The sequence below is a fragment of the Accipiter gentilis genome, chromosome 1 (assembly GCF_929443795.1).
Source record: "Accipiter gentilis chromosome 1, bAccGen1.1, whole genome shotgun sequence".
NCBI lineage: Eukaryota > Metazoa > Chordata > Aves > Accipitriformes > Accipitridae > Astur > Astur gentilis.
In genome coordinates, this window is record NC_064880.1 from 53,464,239 (window position 1) to 53,487,160 (window position 22,922).

The 22,922-nt window shown below is 43.8% G+C and overlaps 1 protein-coding gene across 5 annotated transcripts in view; it reads right to left on the bottom strand.

The window, feature by feature from the left end:
* Nucleotides 1-22,922, bottom strand: part of CACNB4 (calcium voltage-gated channel auxiliary subunit beta 4) — a 109,975-nt gene that overhangs the window by 45,995 nt on the left and 41,058 nt on the right. Inside the window, exon 1 of one of the 5 annotated variants that reach the window (XM_049805562.1) lies at nt 21,946-22,244. The exons of the other annotated variants lie outside the window; for them this stretch is intronic. Coding sequence (XP_049661519.1) covers nt 21,946-21,990 — 45 coding nt within the window. The 5' untranslated portion in view covers nt 21,991-22,244. Of the gene's footprint in view, nt 1-21,945; nt 22,245-22,922 lie in introns of those variants that run through there. 5 annotated transcript variants of the gene reach the window in all.

A 22,922-nucleotide genomic window follows, 5' to 3' on the forward strand; every position in this document is an offset into this window, starting at 1 on the left:
CAGTGTCTCCCCCCCTGCCTCCTCCACATTATTCTTGGAGATATCTTTTGCTCCAAGTGCAGTGTCCTGGAGTGGAGAGACATGCAGGACAGAGAGGCAGAAGGTCTGCAAATAATATGAGTGCTTTCCTATGCTGGCTGTGATGAAGCGTTCTTGCTGAAATGGGTGGACTGCCCTTTTTTTTTTTTTTTTTTTTTTTTTTAAAAATCACACCTACATCTAGTTCCTTTTTACAGCATCATGGACATTTAACTTGGAGATCTGGAAAAGCATTAGCTCCCATTTCTCCTCTTACTTCAGTCTGTTGAAGTTTATCCCCACTTCTCTTTTGTCTTCATCTACCTTAGCTTTGTTTTCTCGCCCTGGTGCACTCATATCACCACATCGCCCTTGTGAAAACTGGGCTGCCCTGTGCCAAGCTGTGCTTGCTCATGCCCTGTCCTGGAACTGCTCTCAGATATACTTATTTTACCTTTCAGTAGAGGCCATCATGTTTTTTGGCACGTCTATAAATGAGCATTTATTCTCTTACAGTGAACTGAATAATGAGTATGTTATCATCGTCACAAGTTTAGGACCATTTTTGAAGTCAGGCAGAGGAAGCATCACCCCAAAAATCACACCTTGGGACTTCATGGGGGCAATGGTGATAAGGCCAACATCGTTTGCCTGTTTTAGTTTTGTTTTGTTTTTTTAACAACAACATAAGTTTGTCAACAGGCCAGTAACAATGCTTCTGTAGCAATGATCTCTAGAGATCATCACTACTGTTTTATTTGCCTCTACAGGACTTCTGTGAGATTTTAGTCCTTGGATCTTTATAAAAAGCCCACAGGGGAGTAACAACAAAACATACTAGTCACTGCTTTAAAAATACCCCACCCTAGCCTCTTTTGCCTGAGTAAAGGCAAAAATTTTGCTGAAGAACTCTGTATCTAGCCACAAAGGCAGCAAAACCAACCATCCGACACACGGACCCTTAAGAGGACTGAAGGACGTACACACATGCAACGAGACAAGAGACTTCCCACTTGTGCCAGAACAAGCAGGTGTTTTTAAAATAACACAGTTGTTATTACCTAGCTTACACTTACCAAGCAGATAGATTAAAAATACAATCTAAACACAGTAACAGGCATGTTTAGCACTTAAACATAGTATTTCCCATCAATCTACTAGGCTACTAATCCAGCTTGAAGCTTTCTGAAATATCAATACGCAAAAGTAAGTACAGCTGAGAGAAGCCATGAATGCCATCTTACATTCATGAGCCAGTATTCACCACCCACAGACGATTCCCAAGCAGAGCCACCCACCTCCTCTCCCTCCCTAACTGGCCTTCAACAATCTCTTACAGTTCACCAAAGCTCACCAATTTGATGTGATGGTCACAATTTTGTCCTTCCATCCTTCAATCTCTTCCCTTTTGCACCTCTTCACCCTACCTACCTTCCACTGGATGAAATTTACTCTGTGCAGAAGACGAGAATAAGCCCATACAACACCTCAAGCCTCAAAACCTACTCTGTGTGGAGTTTATACATGGATAAACCTTCCGCCAACCTTTTGCTATGGATGAGTTTCATTCAGTTAATAGCACAAATGAAGCTAGGAGTTCTGGACACAGCATATTTTTATCTGGAAGCCTTGTTTTTACAGACAAGGAAAGTAGCACATATTAGTATTTAAGTTTTGATCACTTAATAAGTGAAGAAGAACTGTCCAACTCTCTTCAAACTGCTCCCTGGAAGAAAAAAGCCCTGAAAATTTGAAGTATTTGAAATTTCTTTTCTACTGCTGCCTCTTTTTTTCTTTGGGTGAACAGACCATGATCTGTTTCTGAGAAGCTAATTCATAGAGGGAGCTGGAAGTGACCAAGCAGAAGTTTGCTTCTTATGCTTTCTTGCCTGAGGATGGCTGGTATTTCAGGTAATTCCTTTAGAAAAAGGAAAACTTAGAGATCTTGGATGTAACAGGTAAGTTTATTTTCCTGGAGGACTGTTCAGCAGCACATGGACATCTGACATTTATTTTCCTCAGGATGTACTGTGACCTCCGGTTTCTTTTTCACAGATTACATGCATAAGGGACCTTATTTTAGTAAGCAGGACCCGAGCACAGAAGTTGATGGCACAGAAACGAGTAGATAGGGTGAGCCAGATCCCTGCTGTTTTCAAATTGCTGCCCTCACAATATGGTTTGCATGGAAGAGACTCGCAGAATTACATCGCCAAGTGGCTGAGAGGCAACAACCAGAGTCATCACCTCCCTCCTTGTCATCTCTTCCGCACGGCATGCTTATGCTGAGTTGGCATTACTGGAAAAGGTAAGAAGTGTCAAATGAAGGATCTCAGGAATTCTTTTCTCCCGTTCACTGGCTAAAATGATTTTTCTCAACTTTCCAAAAACCAGTACACCGCTCCTTGGGTTGCAACACACAGCGAAGACTTCAACCCCCCAAAGCAGGAATGTTCAATACAATAATCTTCCAAGCATTATAAGTGTGAGGAAAGAAGTGGAATTTTCCTTGAGACCTCATTGTCGAGAAGATCCTAGCCACCTGTCTGTTTTCACTCCGTGCTTTTCCTAATTCAAACAGTTAAATTAAAGAACATACATCTTTTTAAGGTTTTTTATAATTACAGTGTCCTGATTTTCTTCTAGCATGGTGTCACCACTTCCCACACCCTCAAATTTTATACAACCAAAATAACCCTGAATATTTCTTTTTATTTTTTAAACAGAAGTGGTTTAGAACATGCTGAACTGTCTCACAATTTGACCCAAAGCTGATTTAGTAAAATCACACACCAACAGCGCTCAAGCAGACAGGTTGTTGGCTTTGCAATTACCCACTAGTTTGTAAGGCACAAGCAAGTCCTGCAGGTGTGCAGGGTACCAGGTATTCCAGCTCTGTACCAAGCCCCCCATCTCACAGAAGTCAAATTCCAGACAGCACATGCTTTGTAATCCTTCACTGAAGAAGCCTGGTGGGCAGCCAAACGCCATTTATTACAGAGAAGACTGCAGCTCTCTGCTGTGACAAGTTATATTTAGGTGGCAATGACTTCCTCTGAAGTCATCCCATCCACTTTGCTTTTGCCCACCGCTCACAGATTTTGCTAAGGGTCTCGCCAGGGCACAAAAAAACAAAACAGACTTATATCTTCAACGTAATTATAGGAAAATTACTTTGTTAAAAATATTCACGCTGTGTAGTGAATGGGAAAGAATTGTGACATGCTGTTACGGTATTGTTGAAATGAATTTCATGCTGCTTAATTTAAGCCAAGCAACTGATAGGGTTTGGGGTAAGGTTTAGTATGTTGTGTTGTATTGTGGTTTTAATTAGCTTTTTCCTTCCAAAAGCTTCCAAACTTGGAGGCTTAGAAACAGCCTTAAACACTAAGAAATAAGGCTTATAAACAGAGCATTTTACTTTTTATTGTTTTCACATTTTCCACTCCCCCGCCCCCCCCCCCCCCCCCCCCCAGGGAACCATCTTTCAGCTGCCATGATCTCTTTTTTTTTTTTTTTCCCAGCAAGGACCAAATTATGAAATCACATGACTGCTGAACTCACAATAAGCTATTATATACTGCTAGAAATATCTTAGTAAGAAAAAGCCCTAATTTTCTAAGTACTATGCACTCTGTAAATAGCAACTCCTTTCCCCAAAACCTTGCAATCTAAAAACCGTACGTGCTGAGAGCAAAATACAAGTGAAAGGGCATCTTGCTATCACCTACTGAGGTAATATTTGAGCGACACTTTATGGAACTTAATTGCTGTAATCAATTCAGGACTCCAAGGACTTTCTAGGACCTCGGGGTTATAACAGTCTGTACTTTGCTGCCCACTGGCTGGCTGGGACTTCACAGTGCTAGGACTGGAAATTCAGTGTGCCCAATTACAGCAACTCTGACCTATTCCCACAGCTCTGAAGAGCACTGCTAAGTAGCGATGGAGCACAGCTACCCTAAACAAACTAGGGAGGTTTTATCACTACTATGTAAAATGGGGGAAAAAAAATAATCCCTACAGGTAATATTTGTTGAGTGTTACCATGTCTGCTCTGATTGAGCTATGAGGTCACATGTTGAAAACACACCAGTGTTTTGAGAGGTACTTGTTATTACTATTTATTCTCAGGTGGCTTGTAAGGAGGACAAAACAGAACAAAACACAGGGCAAACAAACAAACAACAGCTTATTTTGGGGGAGATAAGAAGCAGGAACAAACAAACATCAAAGATTTTTAAAAAATCTTGGGACACCACTGGCTAAATGGTCTCTCCATATACTTACTGTTGGGATAAATGGGACGGTACTAAGTTATGGTAGGTAGAAATGCAAATCCAGGAAGAGGGAGCAGCCAAAACCTTAGGTTACATCTAAACTCCAGATACTCTAAGTATTTTTTTGGCACATAGCATGGTCTGAACATATTTTGCTAAATTCTTATGACTACCGTGAGCTTATGACAAACTATTTCAACTTCGCATAGTACAACAGTATTTGACAGTTATTTAAGAGAGTTAAAAATTAGAAACTCAAAGACAAAATCCTTTTTTCTTTTTTTTTTTAGTAACTGCCTCCAGTATTATCTCAAAATGGATTCTTAATTAAATGTCTTAGGAGAAACAATACTTTAATATTCCTTCTTACTAGCATCCAATAAGCATTCCAACCAAGAAAAAAATCCTTTAGGAATCACCATCATACCAACGTCTTTAATTTGACAGAAGCAGTAACTGAGAAAGACAAAGAAGATCTCATTCTGTGCAGAAAGCTCCTTCTCTATCAAAATTCTCACATGCATCAGTAACACAAATCTACAGATGCAGCAAACAGGACAACTTTAAGCACCTGGATATTGTTCTTTGCTGAAAGAAGGAAAAAGGCCTTGTCAGGAGTAGAATCTGTCAAAAGCTTAACAAGATTTAAAACCCTTATTTTGGTTTAAAGTTTTTACCATTACTGTGGGATATTCTAGAAGAGGTACATCTGTTAAAAAAAAAAAGTCACTGCTGTCAAGTGGTCTGCTAGTGCCCTATAAATCTGCACAGAAATGTAACCAGAAAGGCAAGGAATGGGTATGACGCTAGAGTAAAGTCAAAGCCTGGTCAAAAGTACAGAAAAATACCCAGCAGAGAGAATAAAAACATTCAAAGATCATCAACCAGAATATTAAAGTCACAAGTAAGGAACTAAAGTCCAAAAGATGGATGATGATTGCTTCCTCACAACTGCCCTTACGTTAATATTACTCCAAGTCAGTTCCCATTAGGTAGGTAAGCATCTTGCTGAAGTCAGATGCAAAACTTCCTGCAATTCCAAAGAAAGAGAAGGACAAGGGGAAGGATGTAAATCAAAAGCCAGTCAGCTGAACTTCAGGATCTTCCCAAATTCCCTTTCTGCCCTGGGCTAAACAAATTGAAACCTCCAGAGCTTGATTCTTGGGTAGACAAACTGCTCATGCTGGGCACACAAGCCCTCAACTTACACTGCAGCTGTTAAAATATTTTAATGTCATGGTAACATGATGTTGATCTAAAAATATACATAAACAATCCCGTATTTAACTCCTATAACAGAAGAGATTTGGGGATGGACATACACTCAGGCATAGTTTATGTAAGTGTTAATGCATTCATGGCACTCCTTGCAGGAGACAGATCACCAAGAGATCTCCATGCTCCAGAATAACTCACTCCAAGTCCAAGCGCCCTGTGCTGCTGGCAAGAAGGAAAGGCTTGTATTAAACTCACATTTTCGTTAGCACATTTTAGCATTTACTAAATGTTCGTGTTTCATTCTTTACGTGCATTTGCAGAGAGTCTTCCATGCCAGGAGCTCGCTCCCTGGAAGCTATAGGGTTGAATGCTCCTCTGGGATCAGGTCTGTGTTAGCTGCAGTGGCTGCTGTGTATATCCTACTTTCCGCAGCACAAAACCTGCAGGAGAATTCAATTACTAAAGACTTCTCCCCCACTCTGTTTTGTAAATCCTCTTGCGTGCCATTAGCTCCATGCCGAGGGCACAGCGTCGCTGTACTCTGCTGTTAAACCAGTGCTTCTTCCTGCGCCCAGCATCTCTCTCCCCGGCTTGGCAGTAGGTGGGAAGGCTGCGGAGACGGCAAGCAGCGTGGAGGAGGAGTGCAGGGGAAGGAAGCCTCACGCCACGCTCCAGCAACCTCTTCCAACCCACACAGCGGCAGAACTGATGAGCCCCCCAGGGAGCACGGCCAGTCCTCCCCTGCAGAAAGGACGAGCCAGCACAGCAGCGCCTTCGGAGAAAGAGGCTGCCAGTGGCAACTGGGGTTGGCAGAGGCCACGTATGCCCCAGTTCTCCCTCGGCCTTACAGAAGCACAGGCACTAAGCACAGCCAAGCCTTTCTGAGACATGGCCAGGAAGGGGGCAGCGTGCCTGCTCCCTCCCCAGCGTAGGCACCCCAGCTAGCGCAGGCTGTACTTTCATGTACATATGTATAAGCTGAGCACTTACACGTGGGGTACCCACACCTTCGGTCCCATTGAGGACTTACATGACTACTCTGCTTAGAGCAATCTCCTAAAAGAGGATTTTTACCCGGCTCCACCAGCAATGCACAGCAGAGCTAAAAGCACAAAATCCCAGAACTCTCCCCTCTCTGCCTTCCCCTTGGAGGCCACTTCATGTACCTCCTCCCCAGAAACAGGGCCTGGGAGTCCTGGGCTCCTATTAAGTTCTTACTCCACTGTACAGCTTGTCAGGGCATACTATGGGCAGGGAACTGCAGAGCAAGCACACTGCCATCACAGGCACAGCCAGGATTCAAGCTGTTTCTTGTTGACATTTGTATCTGTATCGCTCTTGAGTTCCAGCCCTGCTGCCCTAATGCAGCCCCTTCCGTATCTCTATACCGAGCTCTTAGGTCGGTCTCCAACTTGGAAATGAGCTGTGCAAGCCACGCTGCTGAAATACGAATAGATTACCAAATTAGTAAGAGGTATCGGAGAAGTGAGAGGGGAAAAAAAAAGTGTTGAGCCTTAGGGAGGAGCGACTGCTCTTCCTCCCCCTGCCCCATCATCCCCAAGCAGCGACCAGCGGGGTGCTGCTCACACAGCTTGGCCAACTCCCTCCGATCTGACAGGAGGAATGGTAACAGCAGCTGCTGAAAGAGAGAAAACCAGAGAAAAGCAGGATCTGGCTTGTTTCTCCTGGCAGGCGTAGCTCCTCTCCGGCAGAGCCTCTCGCAGTCAGGCTCTGTGTCAGCAGCACCATTGGAATTCAGAGCAAGGGCAGAGAGGGACTTGCACTAGGAGAAAGGAGCAAAAGAAAATGAACGCAAAAAAACCCCCAAACGCCTCTAGGATCTCCAGAGACTGCAGCATGTAGCCAGCCAGACAGGCATGCACTTGGGAAACCACTTTGCTGATTTCCTTCGTGAAACAGTTTGATGGGGGAAATCTGGTTAATCTTCCAGTTGCTGGGAAGTAGCTTTTTTTGTAAGTAATGCAGCAACTGCAGTTGGGTTAAGAGGCAATACAACCAAAGGGAGGAATTATTTAATGGCTGGAAGAGATGAGCAGGAATCAGGACTTTTGGGCTGCACTTCCCTGAAATACATTAGTCTAGCTCCACTGAAACCTAGGCTCTCATTTTGGTTTTATCCCTCAGTTCAGTTCCGGCCCCGAATTTCAGAGTTAATGGGCATATGTCATTTCTATTTAGGCCAGATAGGTTTGAAAATGTTCAGCAAAATCAGCCTGAAAAGCAGGCTGTAATGACTTCAGACATACCTCTTCACAGATCAGTTTCCAGCAAAACAATACTGCAGTGTTTTTATTTATTTACATCATCGTCGTTGTTATTCTGAGAATACAGACTAGGATTGCTTTATCTGTAAGAGATCAGACCATCCAGAAGAAATGTAGCCTAGCTTTATTAATTTTTTGTCGTTGTTGAGGAATGTAACATTCAGTTCTGATGCCAAATAGATCTCACATATCTTTTATAAATTAAATTCTTGCTTATGAAGGATGACACAAAATACCTGTGCAAAGTTACATTCCTTTGAATATATTTTCCCACTTAGCGGGTATCATTTGCATACAGAGAACCTGAACAAGAAATCTTACAAACAGAAGCTTCCTCCTGCGGACAACGAGAAGTCTATGGAAGTATGTTTTTGTGTGTTACATCCAAACATCTTAAGAAAGAGACTTTAGTACTGAGCATATGACATATTGAAGTGACTGTCACAATCATCCCTTAGATATCATGACTATAACTTTAAACTCGGTCAACACTGGGGACACGCTCGGCCTGATGTAGTCAAAGACGCAAGACATTACGGTCTTACGTATAAAACCAATGGCTATGGATCAACCTGAGTATTTTGAACCTGGACCTGTACACACAAGGAAATATTTGATATAGTCATCTTTCTCTGGACCACTGTCAACTATTAACAACATATTCAGAAAAGCCCTCATCCTGCAAATAGTATGCAAACTCTTTTTTTTCTATCTTCCAAATGTATTATAGTCCAGTCACTGGGAGGCATAACGCCTCTTTCATGAAGCATAGTGCTTTACACATGAAGTACACCAAAACATACGTAACTGAAGTTGTCAAGTAAACACTTCTCCCATGCTGGTGCAGTTTTATCTGCAGAGTACATTTAGCACCAGCCACAACTTCCCTTTCTCAAAAAACAATATCGGAAAATGAGAGGCTCAGAAAGAACAAGAAAAAACAAACACATCAAGTAAGTGTTTGGACAGAGAGCGACCAAAGTTACAGGGAAACAGCTTTCTCAAGGGCTGGGGAAGAGGGGGGCTACATCATTCAAAAACCTGTGTACAAACTCCTGCACAACATAAGCCTATACAGTAACCGAATGAGCTAGGAGGGTAGTATGGAACACCTCTCTTCTAAAAATAAGATGGAAAGGTTTTACAATGAAATGGAAAGGTGTAAATTTGATTCCAAACCAACAAAAAGGAAACATTCATACATTAAATATTAAGCACAGAGTAATGTAGCTAAGAATTTAACAAGGTTCTTAAATATTATAATAGATAAATCATCTTCAGCATAGTTGTAACTAGTTGCAGCATCAGCACTAGAAATGACATTCAATGGCAGTTTCAAAGCCTAAGTCAACTTCTTAATTCAGTTCATCAAAACAACTTCTACATATACACCACTTATGAATTTTAAATGTATATCAGGAAATATTCCAGTCTGTGACTCTTTTCCTCTCTTACACTCCCACTCATACTGTATGTTTACATATAGTAGACCTAATCTATTAAAGACAAAGATTACTTAATGCATTCCTGAAATGAATCCATTCTAGGGTGTAACACAATAGCTACTCAACAATGTACTAAAACACTTCCTACCACTCTACTCCTTAAGAGACTAAGTAAAAAATAACAGACAACTGAAACTAGCCTGTAAAAATGTACGGAGGCAAAACATAATTCATTCATCTGTTTTTCCATCTGTCAATATCCTGTTCATCTTCTAATACGAGATCGATAAAAAGTGCAAAGTTTCAATATTCCTGTTTATGGTGTGCAAAAACATCTTGAGAACATTTTAACTGGAATAAGCACTACGCTGGGGATCAAGCTACTTCTATCTTGCCAAACTTTGAAAACAAACATACTTTGAAATAATTTTGCCCACCCCTTTTTTAAACAGACACTTCAGTAAGTACACTTTATTACAACTACGTATCAGTAAGGTTATTTTGCTTAAAAAGCAAGAGCTCCTGTGAAGCGAGAGCCTGCCGTCGGGCCAGATGCACCAGTAAGTACACACGTAAAATGACATCAGGTATCTCTACTAAGCAGCTTTCTTGCAGGGCCAGATCAAATCCCCTGTCTCCTCACGCTCTGTTATGAGGAAACAAAGTGGTGATAGGAACTTTGCAAGAAAAAAAATCTAAGACGAACAAAGTCGGTCAAAATATCTGGAGGGTAAAGAGACTACCACACACTGGGCTTCTGCTCACTTACTCTCCTTTTGGCATTGACTTACAGCAGCTAATGCTTGCCACTTGCTTGCTTCTGGCTAGGTCAAACAGTCTTTCACTAGCCCACAAGGTAGTCCTGGCTGGTGGGGAGGCCTGGACACGTCAGGAACATGTCATGTCCCACCTCTGGGTCTTGGCAGTCTTTGCCTGGAAATCCTGAATCATACAGTGACAGTGCAGGTGCCGTTCAGCAGGGCAAACTAGTAAGGGAACTTGCATGTCCTCCCGATCTGGCTCATTCTGGTATTCCGACATGAAAGCAGTGATGGAGAGGTCTTTTTCCCAGGGGTCGAAACTTTTCTCTGCACGTGTGAAGACCAGTGTCCCAGTTCTCAAAGGCTGAACTGGAATACCGTAGGAGAGGGTCTGACCCTCCATACATTGGTCCCAGCGCCAGACTCGACAGAGCAGCTGACACCTCAGCCAGGTAAGTGGAGTCCATACACAGCAGCAGATGCAGCTTTTTGCTCATCAGCAGGGAGAGCGTACACCAGGAGGTAGCTGGAAGCAGGACAATTTCTTCTAGGTGCAGCACCAGTGTTTAAGTCGCACTTGACACTGCAGATCATGCTCATGCTGGTAGCTTAGTTGCATTCCCACACTGGACAAACCTTTCATGAATCTAGCTTGAGTCACCAGCAAGAACTGCCTTGGTGGAGGCAGGACGAGTACCATCACAGCCTGCTGAATAACAGGTACTTTTTTTCCTAGCTTGGTGTCACTTGGAGACATATTTCTGTGGTATTTGTCATTCCTGGAGTGCAGCAGGTTTATTCTTGAGCTTTCATCATGCCATTTAGGACAGAGCCCTTGGTGCCAGGGGCTGCTGCTAGGTCTCAGACAGAAGCAGCTTTTGCTGACAAAGGCAGGGCTACCTGCCACTGGATCTTTTTGCTTGGTGGTTTTCTCTGCATTGGTCATAACTGAAACTTCTCTGCCCAAGAATGATGCTGCAGCTTGTTTTGTCAGCACCTGATGAGATCACCACTAATTGTTCTGAAAAATAAAATTTTATCATGGTATCTCATGACCTAGCAGAGATTCTTAGTAGAGATTAACTGATGATTTGTCAGAATACATCATTTTCCCAGGCAAGAGAGAGATACATTCTTCAGGTGATACACCAATCACAGAAGGAATGTGGCTTAAAAATAGTCAAGAAATCCCACACAGAAAGGAGAAGTTTGTAAAGAAGCAGAATAGGGGAGGTAGCCATTAGAAACATGATTTTATTCACAGGGTTCTTATTATAAGAGATTAAAGAATTAAAATGTTCTCAAAAGTTCTGAAAAAGTTTAGTTTGAACTAATAGGCCAGAGATTTTCAGGTTATACCTGAAGGTGAGCAGGAAGGGGGAACGGGAAGGATGCCTTGGCCACTTAACCCTGTAGCTCTTCCCATGGAGGAGAGAGGTGCTAAGGGCTTGTTTATGGCCATAATGGACACAGGTATTAAAAAAAATCCTCCCGCCTCATACACACCAAGAGCACCTAGTACAGCACCTACAGCAACACATTTTCAAAGAAAACACAACATTTATGATAATGTAATCACTATCTGTGATGCCATTGTACCAAGGACAAACAGCCCACAGGAGGAAGCAGAAAGCGCAAGTGAGCTGAGCAACGAAAGAGTCAATTTGCAGGGAAATGTCCCAGCACGGAAAAAAACCAAGAGAAGACTCACAGAGAAAATGTATTTGGTATAAGCAGAATTCTCTCAAAATAGAAAGGCTCGTGAAGTTTTATACAAAGTGTTAGCAGCTTGTTCAAAACACGCACTTCACCACTTCAGGACTCAGCAAGATGATAGGGAGTATTTTTTCCTCATGATTTCTTCCATGTTGCTGTAATAAATCAAATCACTGCCAGGCTGCATTCCCCATGCTGGTGAAACAGCGCAAACAAATAGCTCCATCTCTGTAACTTATATAGCCTTTGTACTGCCTGACTTTTTAGGGAAAAAAAAACAAAAACAAAAGAGCAGCCCCTTGTCCCCCTCCCCCAGGGTCTTCTTGCTTTTCTATGCCCTTGTGAAAACTAAAATGTTCACAGCCCTGAGGAGCAGAGTAGACCTCAAAGCCCACCATTGCTCCTTCCGAGCCCTTTCCTCAAAACACTTAAAACCCCTTCTGACAAGGCTAGCTTTAGAGAGAAACAGAAAATGCAGATTTACATCCTGCGCTGTGCATGCACAAAATCAGGCACCGCTGGCTTCCTCCAGCTCTCTGGGCTGGGTGGAAGAGCTTGGCTGACTCTGTACATACAGGTAATCCTCCAAATCACAAATCAAGTTTACCTGATCAGTGCCATGGGGTAGACAAAGATAGGTAGGCACGAGACAGAGTCATCAGAACTTGCAGTTGGACAGAACCCCCCCTTCTTGCCTCCCTTACTGCTCTGAAAGTCCTACTTCAATTTTCATAGAGTAACAGAATAGCTGAGGTTGGAAGGGACCTCCTGAGCTCAACCCCCCATATATACATATGTATGTATATACACATATGTATGTGTATATATAGACACAAACCCATCATCTGTTCAAAGTGAGTATGTTAGGAACTCAGCCAAGTTAAGGAAAGACAGAACCTTAGAGGAAGGGAAGGTAATGAAAGATGCAGAAGCAATGAAAAGGAGGCCCCGAAGTTGTTCAGCACATGCTTAACTACACTGCCTACCTGTGCCTGGAGGCATTCTCCTCTAACGAACCCATCTGTCCACATCTCTCATTTTTCAAGAGCTGCTCTCTCATGTCTTTTTCCAAAGAAATCCTTTCTGATGCCCAGTAACACAGAGAAAGATGGGCACAATCAGTGTTCCAGCATGAGCCAATATGCTATAATGGGGTAAGGAAGCTGCAGTCCAATCTTTCTTTTCTTTGGTTTATGAAACAAACAATGAAAAGCTCCCTCTAAGCCACGCTCCCACACAGTTGCCTACACAGACGATGTTACATCAGGAGTGATTGGCAGGCAGCTAAATTCAGTTGGCATATGCAGGTCCATGACCTGAAAGATGTCATGAGTGAAGAGAACCAAGATGCCCACTAGTGATGGACCTATTCTGAAAGAGGGAAACTACCTGGACCAAGACCAAGACCGTGCCTGTTAACAGTCTGTTAATCTCCTCTCTGTGCTCCATGCAGAAGCACAAACATATTGCACCTGAATGTAAGTACATGTTGAAGACATGGAAAGAAGGAAGGGACATGGCAAAATGAGACACTTGAGAACTGAAAACAGTTCACTGTTGGCATGGAAATCAGCAACAAAGCACTGTGGAAAAATACAAATCAGGATCTGACGGAAGTTTGCAAGCAAATCTTGACACCACCTGCGATCCCTACAGAGAACTCAGCATTCAGCCAGCTAAATGACATTTTGAAATTAACTACTGGATTCCAAATGACCACAAACAGTTGCCAGGCTTGTCCTGTTTGTAAAGTAATCTGCATTTGTGTAAGTTGCTGATTTTTAAAACCAGGCTCTACTATCTGTAAATGCATACTCAATGGAAAAACATCTAACAGCTCAGTATCTCACAAGCAGAACGTGTTTTAGGGAGATAGGGAAGCAAGCCATGACATCAACAAATCCTAGGTTAAGCTTCTCCCCTTGTTATTTATTATCCCTATGATGTGTTCCTTCAGCACCAAGAGCCACATTCCTCCCTCAGATGCCCTTGAGCCCAGGGAGAGCCATTTATGCTTCCTAGCAGCAGCATTTTCTTAAGCACCAGGAAATTTTTAAAACAATCTGCAATCCAGGATCAGCACATTTGTGAGAAGCCCTTGTCATTTCAGCTGTACTCCACGGTCATTCACCAGAGTTCACCAGAAGGAATCCAAAAGCAGGAGTAAAGCCATAGTTAATTACACACCTTAGTCCTTCACCTGAACAAACAATATTACTAAACACACACTATCCCAATCAGTTGACCTCTTACTTGCAGTTGAAATTGAAAACACACACTGTCTGCTATTCCTCATTATGTTTCTTTTGTTTAGATGACTTGAAGCTTTTTTTGCATTTTAGTGTATTTTTGCTGAAAAAAAGAAGTACCTCTATGGAAACAGCAGGCAGTAATTTATAAAAATTATTTATGATTCTTACTGTAAGTTTTATTTGACTACCATGCTATCGTATCACAACATTACATTTAACAAACAGAAGATCTGAGTCAGATAGAAAACCATTTTCATGTGGGCACAGAACATTACACATGGTAAGAATAGCTAATGTTGTAGTAGTACTAGGACTTTGGAAATTTTAGTAGGAAAAACCTAAGCAAAAACACCCAAGCAAACCCCAAAACAGAAAACAAGCTAAATTTCCAACCCCTGTCAGACAGCCCTTTATACAAAAGAAAAATGTTAGGCAGATGATGATTCATTAATCGAGGCAATCTATTAAGAACTAATGGAAATGAAAACAGATTTGAAACTGTCAAAAACACACAAATGCTTTGACCATGTAAAAGCCAAATCTCAATGAGGATTCAGAAGACTTAATGGGCAGAGGATAATCTCTTTTTATCAGAAAGTATCGACTATGTTCCCAGTCAAGACATACTTTAGTGCACACTTTAAAAATCCTATGTAAACGAACAGCAAGTAGATAACTGATAGCAGTTAAGCAAATGATCCTGGAATGACTGGGTCCTGGCATTACTCATCCTCTTTGGATTAAACATTAGAAAACTTAACTAATTCAAATGGAGAAACAAAGAACAGCTATACTTGAAGAGAAGCCGAGTGTCATCAACAAATGAACAGCACTGCAAACACTGTTCTCTCAGTTCACATACGCATCCATGGTCTCTCTGAGGAGTAACAGAAAGGAAATCCAATTGCCTCCTACTGATGATCAGACCCGCAACGGTGGGTCTTACGAGATCACCTACCCACTGTTTTATAAAAGTTGACCTCCCAAAGAAGGACAACTTCAGCAGTCTTCAGCTCATTTCCCTTCATGTCACCAACCTCAAGGAGAGCTGAACATCTCACAGTCAGTCTGTATGGCTGGGTACGCAGCACATTCCCTGTGCAGTCTCGCCCTATAATTAATTTTACCTATAAACCAAGCAAAGATTTTGCAAGTATGAAAACTCCTCTGTGCACTGTAAAGAGGGTGTGTATCACCAGGCTTTTCACCACCAGAGAATCCTGCTGGCAAGCATGCTGGGGGGTGGGGGGGAAAGCATCGACTTGCACTAGCAGCCTTCATCCCTGCCTGCAAAATCCATCAAGCCATATAAAATGACAATCAGATCTAGTCTACCAACTTTGAATCTTCAGCTTGAAAATTTCAGAAGGGACCTGTGGAAATGATGTACCCAATAACCACCAAAACTCTTCTAACCCCATTGAAAGTCCCAGGTTTTATTTGACAGCTGTATGAAGCCTTCTGCTTGGTCTCAGCTGCCCATTGTACAAAGATGTTCTATAAAATGAATTGGGTATTACAAAACTCACTACAGTAACTGGCTCTGGGATAGCAGAAAGAGATGACAAACTCTGCAAGCACAGAAAATGAATTTCAGAAGAGAGTACAAGTCCCCTATGACTGCAGCTCCCACGTATGTGCTCTACAGGCACCACGCCTTCCCAGGACAGCCCGTGTGGCACCTCTCCTTTGAGAAGATTAAGAAACCAGAATACACCAGCTGCCACTTTAAATGTATTTGCTGTGTATAAATAGCGGACTGATGTTTTGGGCTGCAACTTCTGTACCGATCTACACTTATCGCAGGCAATACTGCAGAACAGGTTACAAGTAAAAGGAATGCAAAGCACAAGTCTTTAAAATTACGCTAACTGGAAGAGTTTTGTAGAATAATCACCAAAGAGACAGGATGAAAAACACTTCTAAATACACATTTTGTTTATTTCTTATTCTCAACCTATGACAACTGAGAAGATGTATAGGGCAAGCAAAGACCACCTTTCCTTCTCCTGCAGAGGTAAGAGAGGTACTGACACTGACCATTCGCACGATGCATGAAACCTATTTTCCTACTATTCCCGTCACCTCTTTCCTAAAATTTCTCAGCAATGTGCTCTCAAGAATGATATGCAATAACTGGAGACAATCCTACAGATCAGCATGATTTTTACACAGATGTCACAAGATGTCACATCAAACTTTAGTATAGTGGAATGAATGCCCAGTGCTATTGCCCTGCATCACAGCAGTCTCCTTTCTGGCTCCTGTAGCTTACACACACGTCATCAAGTTGTGGTAATACCAAAATTTGTGCCACTAGTTAACAATACAAAGGACCCCAAGCAGAGCCTCCTACCCTAAAGTATGACTTAAAGCCATTAACACTGAGGATGAAATTCATACCTACCACCACACACATTGCCAGTATGATACTACTATATGCTGTAATGACATGCTATATAGTGCACCGTCAGCTACAACTTCCCAACTCCCTGCTACAGCCCTGATGTGCCAGGGCTGTAGAAAGTGCTACAGAGTCTAGGCAGGCTTCTGCATGCACAGTCCTTCTCACTGCCCTTTTTATGGCAAACTCTGAACATTAGCTACCAAGGTCAGTCTCACCGGTGTTTAGTTCCCATAGACACCAAAGGACTTTCAGAATCTAAAATGCTTTTGTGGATTTGGGCATGAATCCCACCAAAACTGTTTATCTACTTCTTGGTGTCAAAGGTACTTGCGTAGTACCTTTGATGGAAGTACACCACCCTGGCTTACAAACCAGTAAAGATAAAGTCATGCTTCTCTGGTGTACTGAGCATCTAGATGCCCTCTAGCATCAGCAGTAGGAGGCAGACTGTGGATGCAGGGATGAGAAGAGCCTGAGGGAAACCAGGGCAGGGTTAGGTGCAGGCCAAAAGGCTGAGAAAAGTCAAGAAAAGAAGGTGCATACATGGCTTAGAAGGAGCCCATGCTGGAGAAAAAGTGAATAGATAAAAGCAGTTAACAAAAAGACCAACTACAACAGAGATGTACAAGGCAAGAAAAGACCACCTTTCCTCCTTCTTCAGAGATCAGAGAGGTACCACAGAAATCCAGTCAATATTTAAATATGAACTTCCCACCAAAAAGACAGGTGGAAGACACAAGGCATAAATTAAACGCCATCTTAAATGACGTGAACACAAGGAGGAAGGGGATGACCTGAACGGGAAACACTGGCGTTATTAAGCAGAAGGGCACGCGGAGCGAGTGCCACAGGCTGTCAGCACCCTCACTGCCACGCAGGCACCACCACAGCCAGGCAACAGCGGCTTCTCGCCAGCCCTGCCCACACCAGACCTCGATAATCCCATGCCAGGCCACCCCTTGCTCTCTCTCTGCTCTTTTGCAAACCCAAACTGAACTTCTAAGCACCTATCCAAAGGCAGCTATTTCCAACAGTCCCGATAACCGAGTCAAGTACACAAGATAAAGCCTCTCACGTGTTGACAAGCGTTAAAACTTACACCTTGTGAGAAGTGAGGAAAGCCATTTCACATGCTCAGGTGTTGCTCTCAAATGAGCGCTTTGGAGGTGTAAATATAAACAAACAATCTAAAAGGGACCGGTCTGATAGTTCTGCAGGTGCAAGAAAGGCGATATTTGCTTGCAGCGGGTGTCATTCCCAATCATTTGCTGGGGCTGGGAACGACTCTGTGTTAGAGGGTACTTGTTGCTAGCTCCTGGAGAGAATTTTTCAATGAAATGCTGTTTTAATGGAAAATGTAATTTTACAGAAAAAAATGCAATTTCTTATGGGAAGGTTTCATTGAAGCTTGTTTCTGGAAAAGATGTGAGTCTCTACTGAAAGCAAAGAGCACTGGGAAATTCTTGACTGACATACCGAACAGCATTCAGATCTCTCCCCGCCATAAACAGACACACACCTAACAGTTCACAATTGTGAAGGTAAAACAGTATTATTTGCTTACCCAATGGACCTCACTGCCTTCAGCCCCCTGTGCTAATGGGTTTTTATATATCCTATTCTCTTGTTATCAAGAATGTAAGACATGCTTCCATACAAGGCAAACAAGCTTTCATTCCCAAAAGGGTGACCCTGTTTAGAACTACCTAAAGCACTAAAAAAAGCACCCCAAAATCACAGGGCAGGGCAACAAACAAGACAAAAATCTTCATTGGGAAGTCGTTTCTCTCTGTGGTCATGCACCTTCCATCACCTGAAAGCCTGCACTTTCTGCGTTCATTGCGAGGGCACTTGTGCCTGCAAAAGTTGCTTGCTTCCGCATCTCTGCAACTCTTTTCTTCAACGTGGCAACTACTTTTTGTCTACAATCACTGGTGGTTTTTTTCAGCTTCAACAGTGTCATTTTCCTCCTCCAAAAAGCCTCACAGCAGCTAGTGCATCATCTACTTCACATTAATCATCACAGCTGGTGAGGGATTGTAACACCCCTGCACAGACTCAACCCATTTCTTTACAAGTACATAAATACGTATTTTTGCATATATTTTATATGTATGCGCACACACAAACACACTATAATAGCAGCTTCAATTACAAACATCAGCTATATATCTGTTCACTGTTAAAAAATGTCATGTTTGTTTCTGGGTTTAACAGAAAAATTTCACCTGCACACTTCTCCTAGAGTGTTCTCTGATCAGTTAATCTGTGTATTATCTACCAGAAGAGATTAGGTATAAATTCAGTAAATACCTCAGCTTCCTTATCTTTAAATGTTTTGATTTTATAGCACCCTTCCAAAAGTGAGCTTGTTTATTCTGTATAGGTGCCATACAGTGATCTTTCACCTTTGCCTCTATTGCAAATTAAAATTTGATGTGTACACGCAGGACTTACAATGGGTACAGTTTTATTACTGAAAAAACTCATCACGGAAATTGAAAGTCACTGTGCCATTCAGCTGATTTCTAACTGTAATACCACTAGGTTAGCTTGAAGCAGTTCAGAGGCACTCAGCAACACACATCTATTTCAGTCCAGTGAAGATCGACAAAGGTTAACCCTTGATCACAACCACTGCTCTTCTCTCTGCTTTCATCTATAAGGAACAGTTTCACCACGATAAACCCAACCCACTAGCCACTGTCTTTACATTGCAGGGACAAACCCCAAGAAAGGAGGGTGAGCGGATTTTCATTCTGGCCCTATCATTAGAGCTAAGCACAGCTGTAGCTCCCACCGCATGTCCGCAGAAGTCCTGCCGGGGAGAGCGCCTAAAGCACGCTCAGCAGCCGCACCGGTTAGGCTCACTCTGGAGCAGCTGCCTTCCAAGCTGGAGGTTGATACAGACCTTCTGAGTGAAAGCTGCTAGTTCACCAGGTTCCAAACAGCCTTCTGCTGCTTCGGACATGCACTGGGACTTCCTTCAGAGAAAATGAGGAGTGAACATGGTCCACGTGCAAAATAATGAAAACTGAGGTAAAAAAATACCAATGATTTGTTAGCTCTTATTTCTTGCCATGAATATTAGGCTGTATGGGTTTTATAAGGGCAAATGCCTACTTTAGGAAGACGTTACTGTACTAGAATGACTCATCTTGATATGATTTATTTTATGCTAGAAGCATTGCAAGTAGCACAAGTCCTCGATCACATCTCTGTGTGCTTCAGGGAATGAAAGGCACATAGAGTATACAAGCTCGTAGCTCCTTCAGTTCACTAGCTGCACAACATCTGGGCTAAGCCTTCCAAGTCCTAAAACCCAGAACAATACAGGGGCCTTTTCTTTAATCTTTGCATGCTCACAGTTATTTTCTCTTAACTGCAGGGAACCAGTATTCTACCCTTGATTTGTTTTTCACTATATTAATTCTATTACGTTGGCTGTCTTTGGCTTGAAAGTAATACTCACATGACCCATCACGCTACCTGTTTGCCAGAATATTGTCTCAGCAGGCATTCTCAATTCATGAGTCAGAATCCAAAATAATAATAAGGTATAATGTGGTTCAGGAGCATAAAGCAAGCAAACACTTAGGGGAATTTTATCTACTTTGTATCTGAGCCTTTGGGCTTACGGCCCCAAGCTTTTCCATATGACTATGAGATCCACATTGCTGTTAGGGTTTGGTGGTTTGGTTTTGGGGTTGGTTTTTTGTTGTTGTTGATGAAAGCTGAGATTCTCACATATTCCCACGATTCCAGGAGTTAAGTCTATCAAAAACATTCCGAAGAACTGAGAGACTGTAAAATTACAAAAGCTGTAAACAGCATTATCACAAACTAATAAGGAACCTGGAAATTACATCCTCATCCAAGTCCTTCAAAGTGGAGAGCTAAAGACCTAGTTCCCCTCTTCTGTTACTAACATGGTTCTTACAGTACAAATCCTAACACAGATGTTTGTGTAACAGGTAGATCTCTGGTCTTCTGCTGCCATTAAAACTGCTTAAACCGCTTTTCCCAAATAATGTTCTTGGAAGAAACCAGTGGGGCTTTACTGAAAGGCACGGCGTTAAGCATCTCAGAAGCACCCCTGAATCCCGCTAGATATTTATCTGTGTTCTCTAGTGACCTCTAAAATCTGGCTTTTATAGATAGAACATTTCTTCTACAGCAACCACTATCCAGCAAGCTAGCCTTCTTAGTCACGTTACTATACTTTCAAGTTGTCTTCTTAGAAGCGTATTTATACTTTGCTGAAAGACATTATACCAGCACAAGACAGATTCAGGATTGAGAACAGTTCCCAAGAATTCACGCTTTGCCTTAAAAATGCCTGGTTTACAGAAACATCCAGTTGGATCCTAAAACACATCTCTAAAGAAACCGACATGCTCATATGCACTTGGCATGGCAGCTTGTAAGCAGCAGTGAGAGAAAACACAAAACACAAATTAACATATGCATGCTAAAAAGGCAGGATTTTCTAAATTGACCCAAAGAAGCACAGTTTTGAAAGCATTCAAATACATAGTTTTGAAGGATTCAAATACACAGGGTCTCCTCTCAACATGGTACACGGCATTATTTAATTTCAATTCTGCACAGTTGTGGTTCCTCTCCCTCTGAAATAAACGGATGCTAAAACAAGTTGCTAGTATGTGAGGCAACACGTAGACAGATTACACTTCCCAGTCCTAGACCGACACGACCTCATTGTCAGGCAAGGAAAAAAGCCTCATCTGAAGCAATACAGGATCTTGTCCATTCTCCTGGGGATACCACATCATACGATACATACGTCTGCACTGACGTACACTCTATTTTATGTTATAATCTGTATATTTTACAAGCTGGCCACAACGCCTTATGTAACAGATTCCTGTTTAATATGGAACAGCATGTTCATCGCAATCCCAGCAGTTTCCCTTGCCCCGAGTAATTCTGCCCCACAGGGCTCCCGCGCAGCTCCGGCTGGAAAGAAACGCCACTTGGACGACCGCCGCTAACGTTTCTTATTTTGGGCTTCGAGCTCAAACCACCGTAACGGGGGGCCTCCGCGTTGCAAGAGAACCATCTTGCGAGGGATGCCACCGGCTTCCCAGCAAGGCTGTTACAGACTAAGGGGGGAGGCGGTGGGGACATCGTTTCCCAAGGACCAACGCCAGCCTGTCCCGGCTTCTTTTTGGGCAATACAGACACCGTCGCCCCGATGATGCCTCGGCCACCAACGGCACCTGCACCGCTGCTTTGTTCATCCACACCAAAGGAGCCCAAGGCTGGCCGGCTGGCCAGGATAATGCGCGATACGGACGGCAGCCGAGCAACTTCTGCTGCTGTTTTGCCAAACACGCACCGAGTGTTGTGTCATGAGCAGCTTTCCCTGCTACACCGCTGAACGTGAGCGGAGCAGGAGCCGGCGCTGCCTGCCGCCGCCTGCGGGAGCACAAGCGCGGCTGACCGACGGCAAGCTCTGCCGGGACCCCGAAATCCTGCTGCCCCCCCCCCCCCCCCCCCCCCCCAAATTATGCAACAGAGAAGCAATTCGGGTAGCACTTACCGCCTCCGAGTCTTCAAATCCATGCAGGTACAAATTGTCGTACATGGAGGTCCGCTGACGCCGGGCGCCTCTCTCGGTGCGGAACGGGCGCTGCGAGGCGCCGCGGGGGAGGGGAAGGGGGAGAGGGAAAGGGGAGGGGGGGGGGGGGAGCCGAACGGCGGCGGAGGCCTGCGAGGCGGCGGCGGGGCCGAGCCTGCCCCTCTCAGCGCTGCGAACGCCCCAGCCGCCCGGCGCCGCCTCCCGCGCCCACCGCCGCCGCCGCAGGTGCCCCTGCCGGCGCCGCGCCGCCCCGCAGGCTGCCCCCCCCCCCCCCGCCTTCCCGCCCGCCGCGGCCCGCTCCCCGCGCCGCCGCGCCCCATTGGCTGCGACGCGCTACCGCCGCGCCGCCATTGGCTGCGACGCGCTATCGCCGCGCCGCCATTGGCTGCGACGCGACGCTACCGCTGCCGAGCGGGGAGCAGCCGAGCGCCGCTGCTCCCCCCCCCCCCCCCCCCCCGCCGCCTCAGCAACCGCCTCACGGCGCCCGGCGGCGGCCCTGACGAACTAACGACAGCGGCTGCGGGGCCACTTCTTGTCAGGTTGCCCGAGGAGGAGGCAAATAAAGGGGGCATTTCTCTCTCTCTTTCTTTCTTTCCCACAGCCTCACTTCTTCAAGATTCCAGAGAACAGCAGTTCGTTTCTGAGGGGAAACGCACACCACTGGCAAGGTCTGGAAACGAGCTAACCAAGTCCTAAACACTAAGAATTAAAAGAACGTAAGTTTGGGCCTTATTTACAACTAAATTAAGAAACTGATTCCTAAAACGGGTCCTACTGGGGCTGTAATACTGCAGTTTCTAGTTGCACCTCACATTTCAAATAACCGCTTGTTTCTGTGGAGTATCAGCCACACACACATGCTGTACCTCACAGTTGCCAACGAGACAGGCAAACCTCGTTCCACAGGTGGGGAAACCACATCCAGAGCAGCTAAAGGA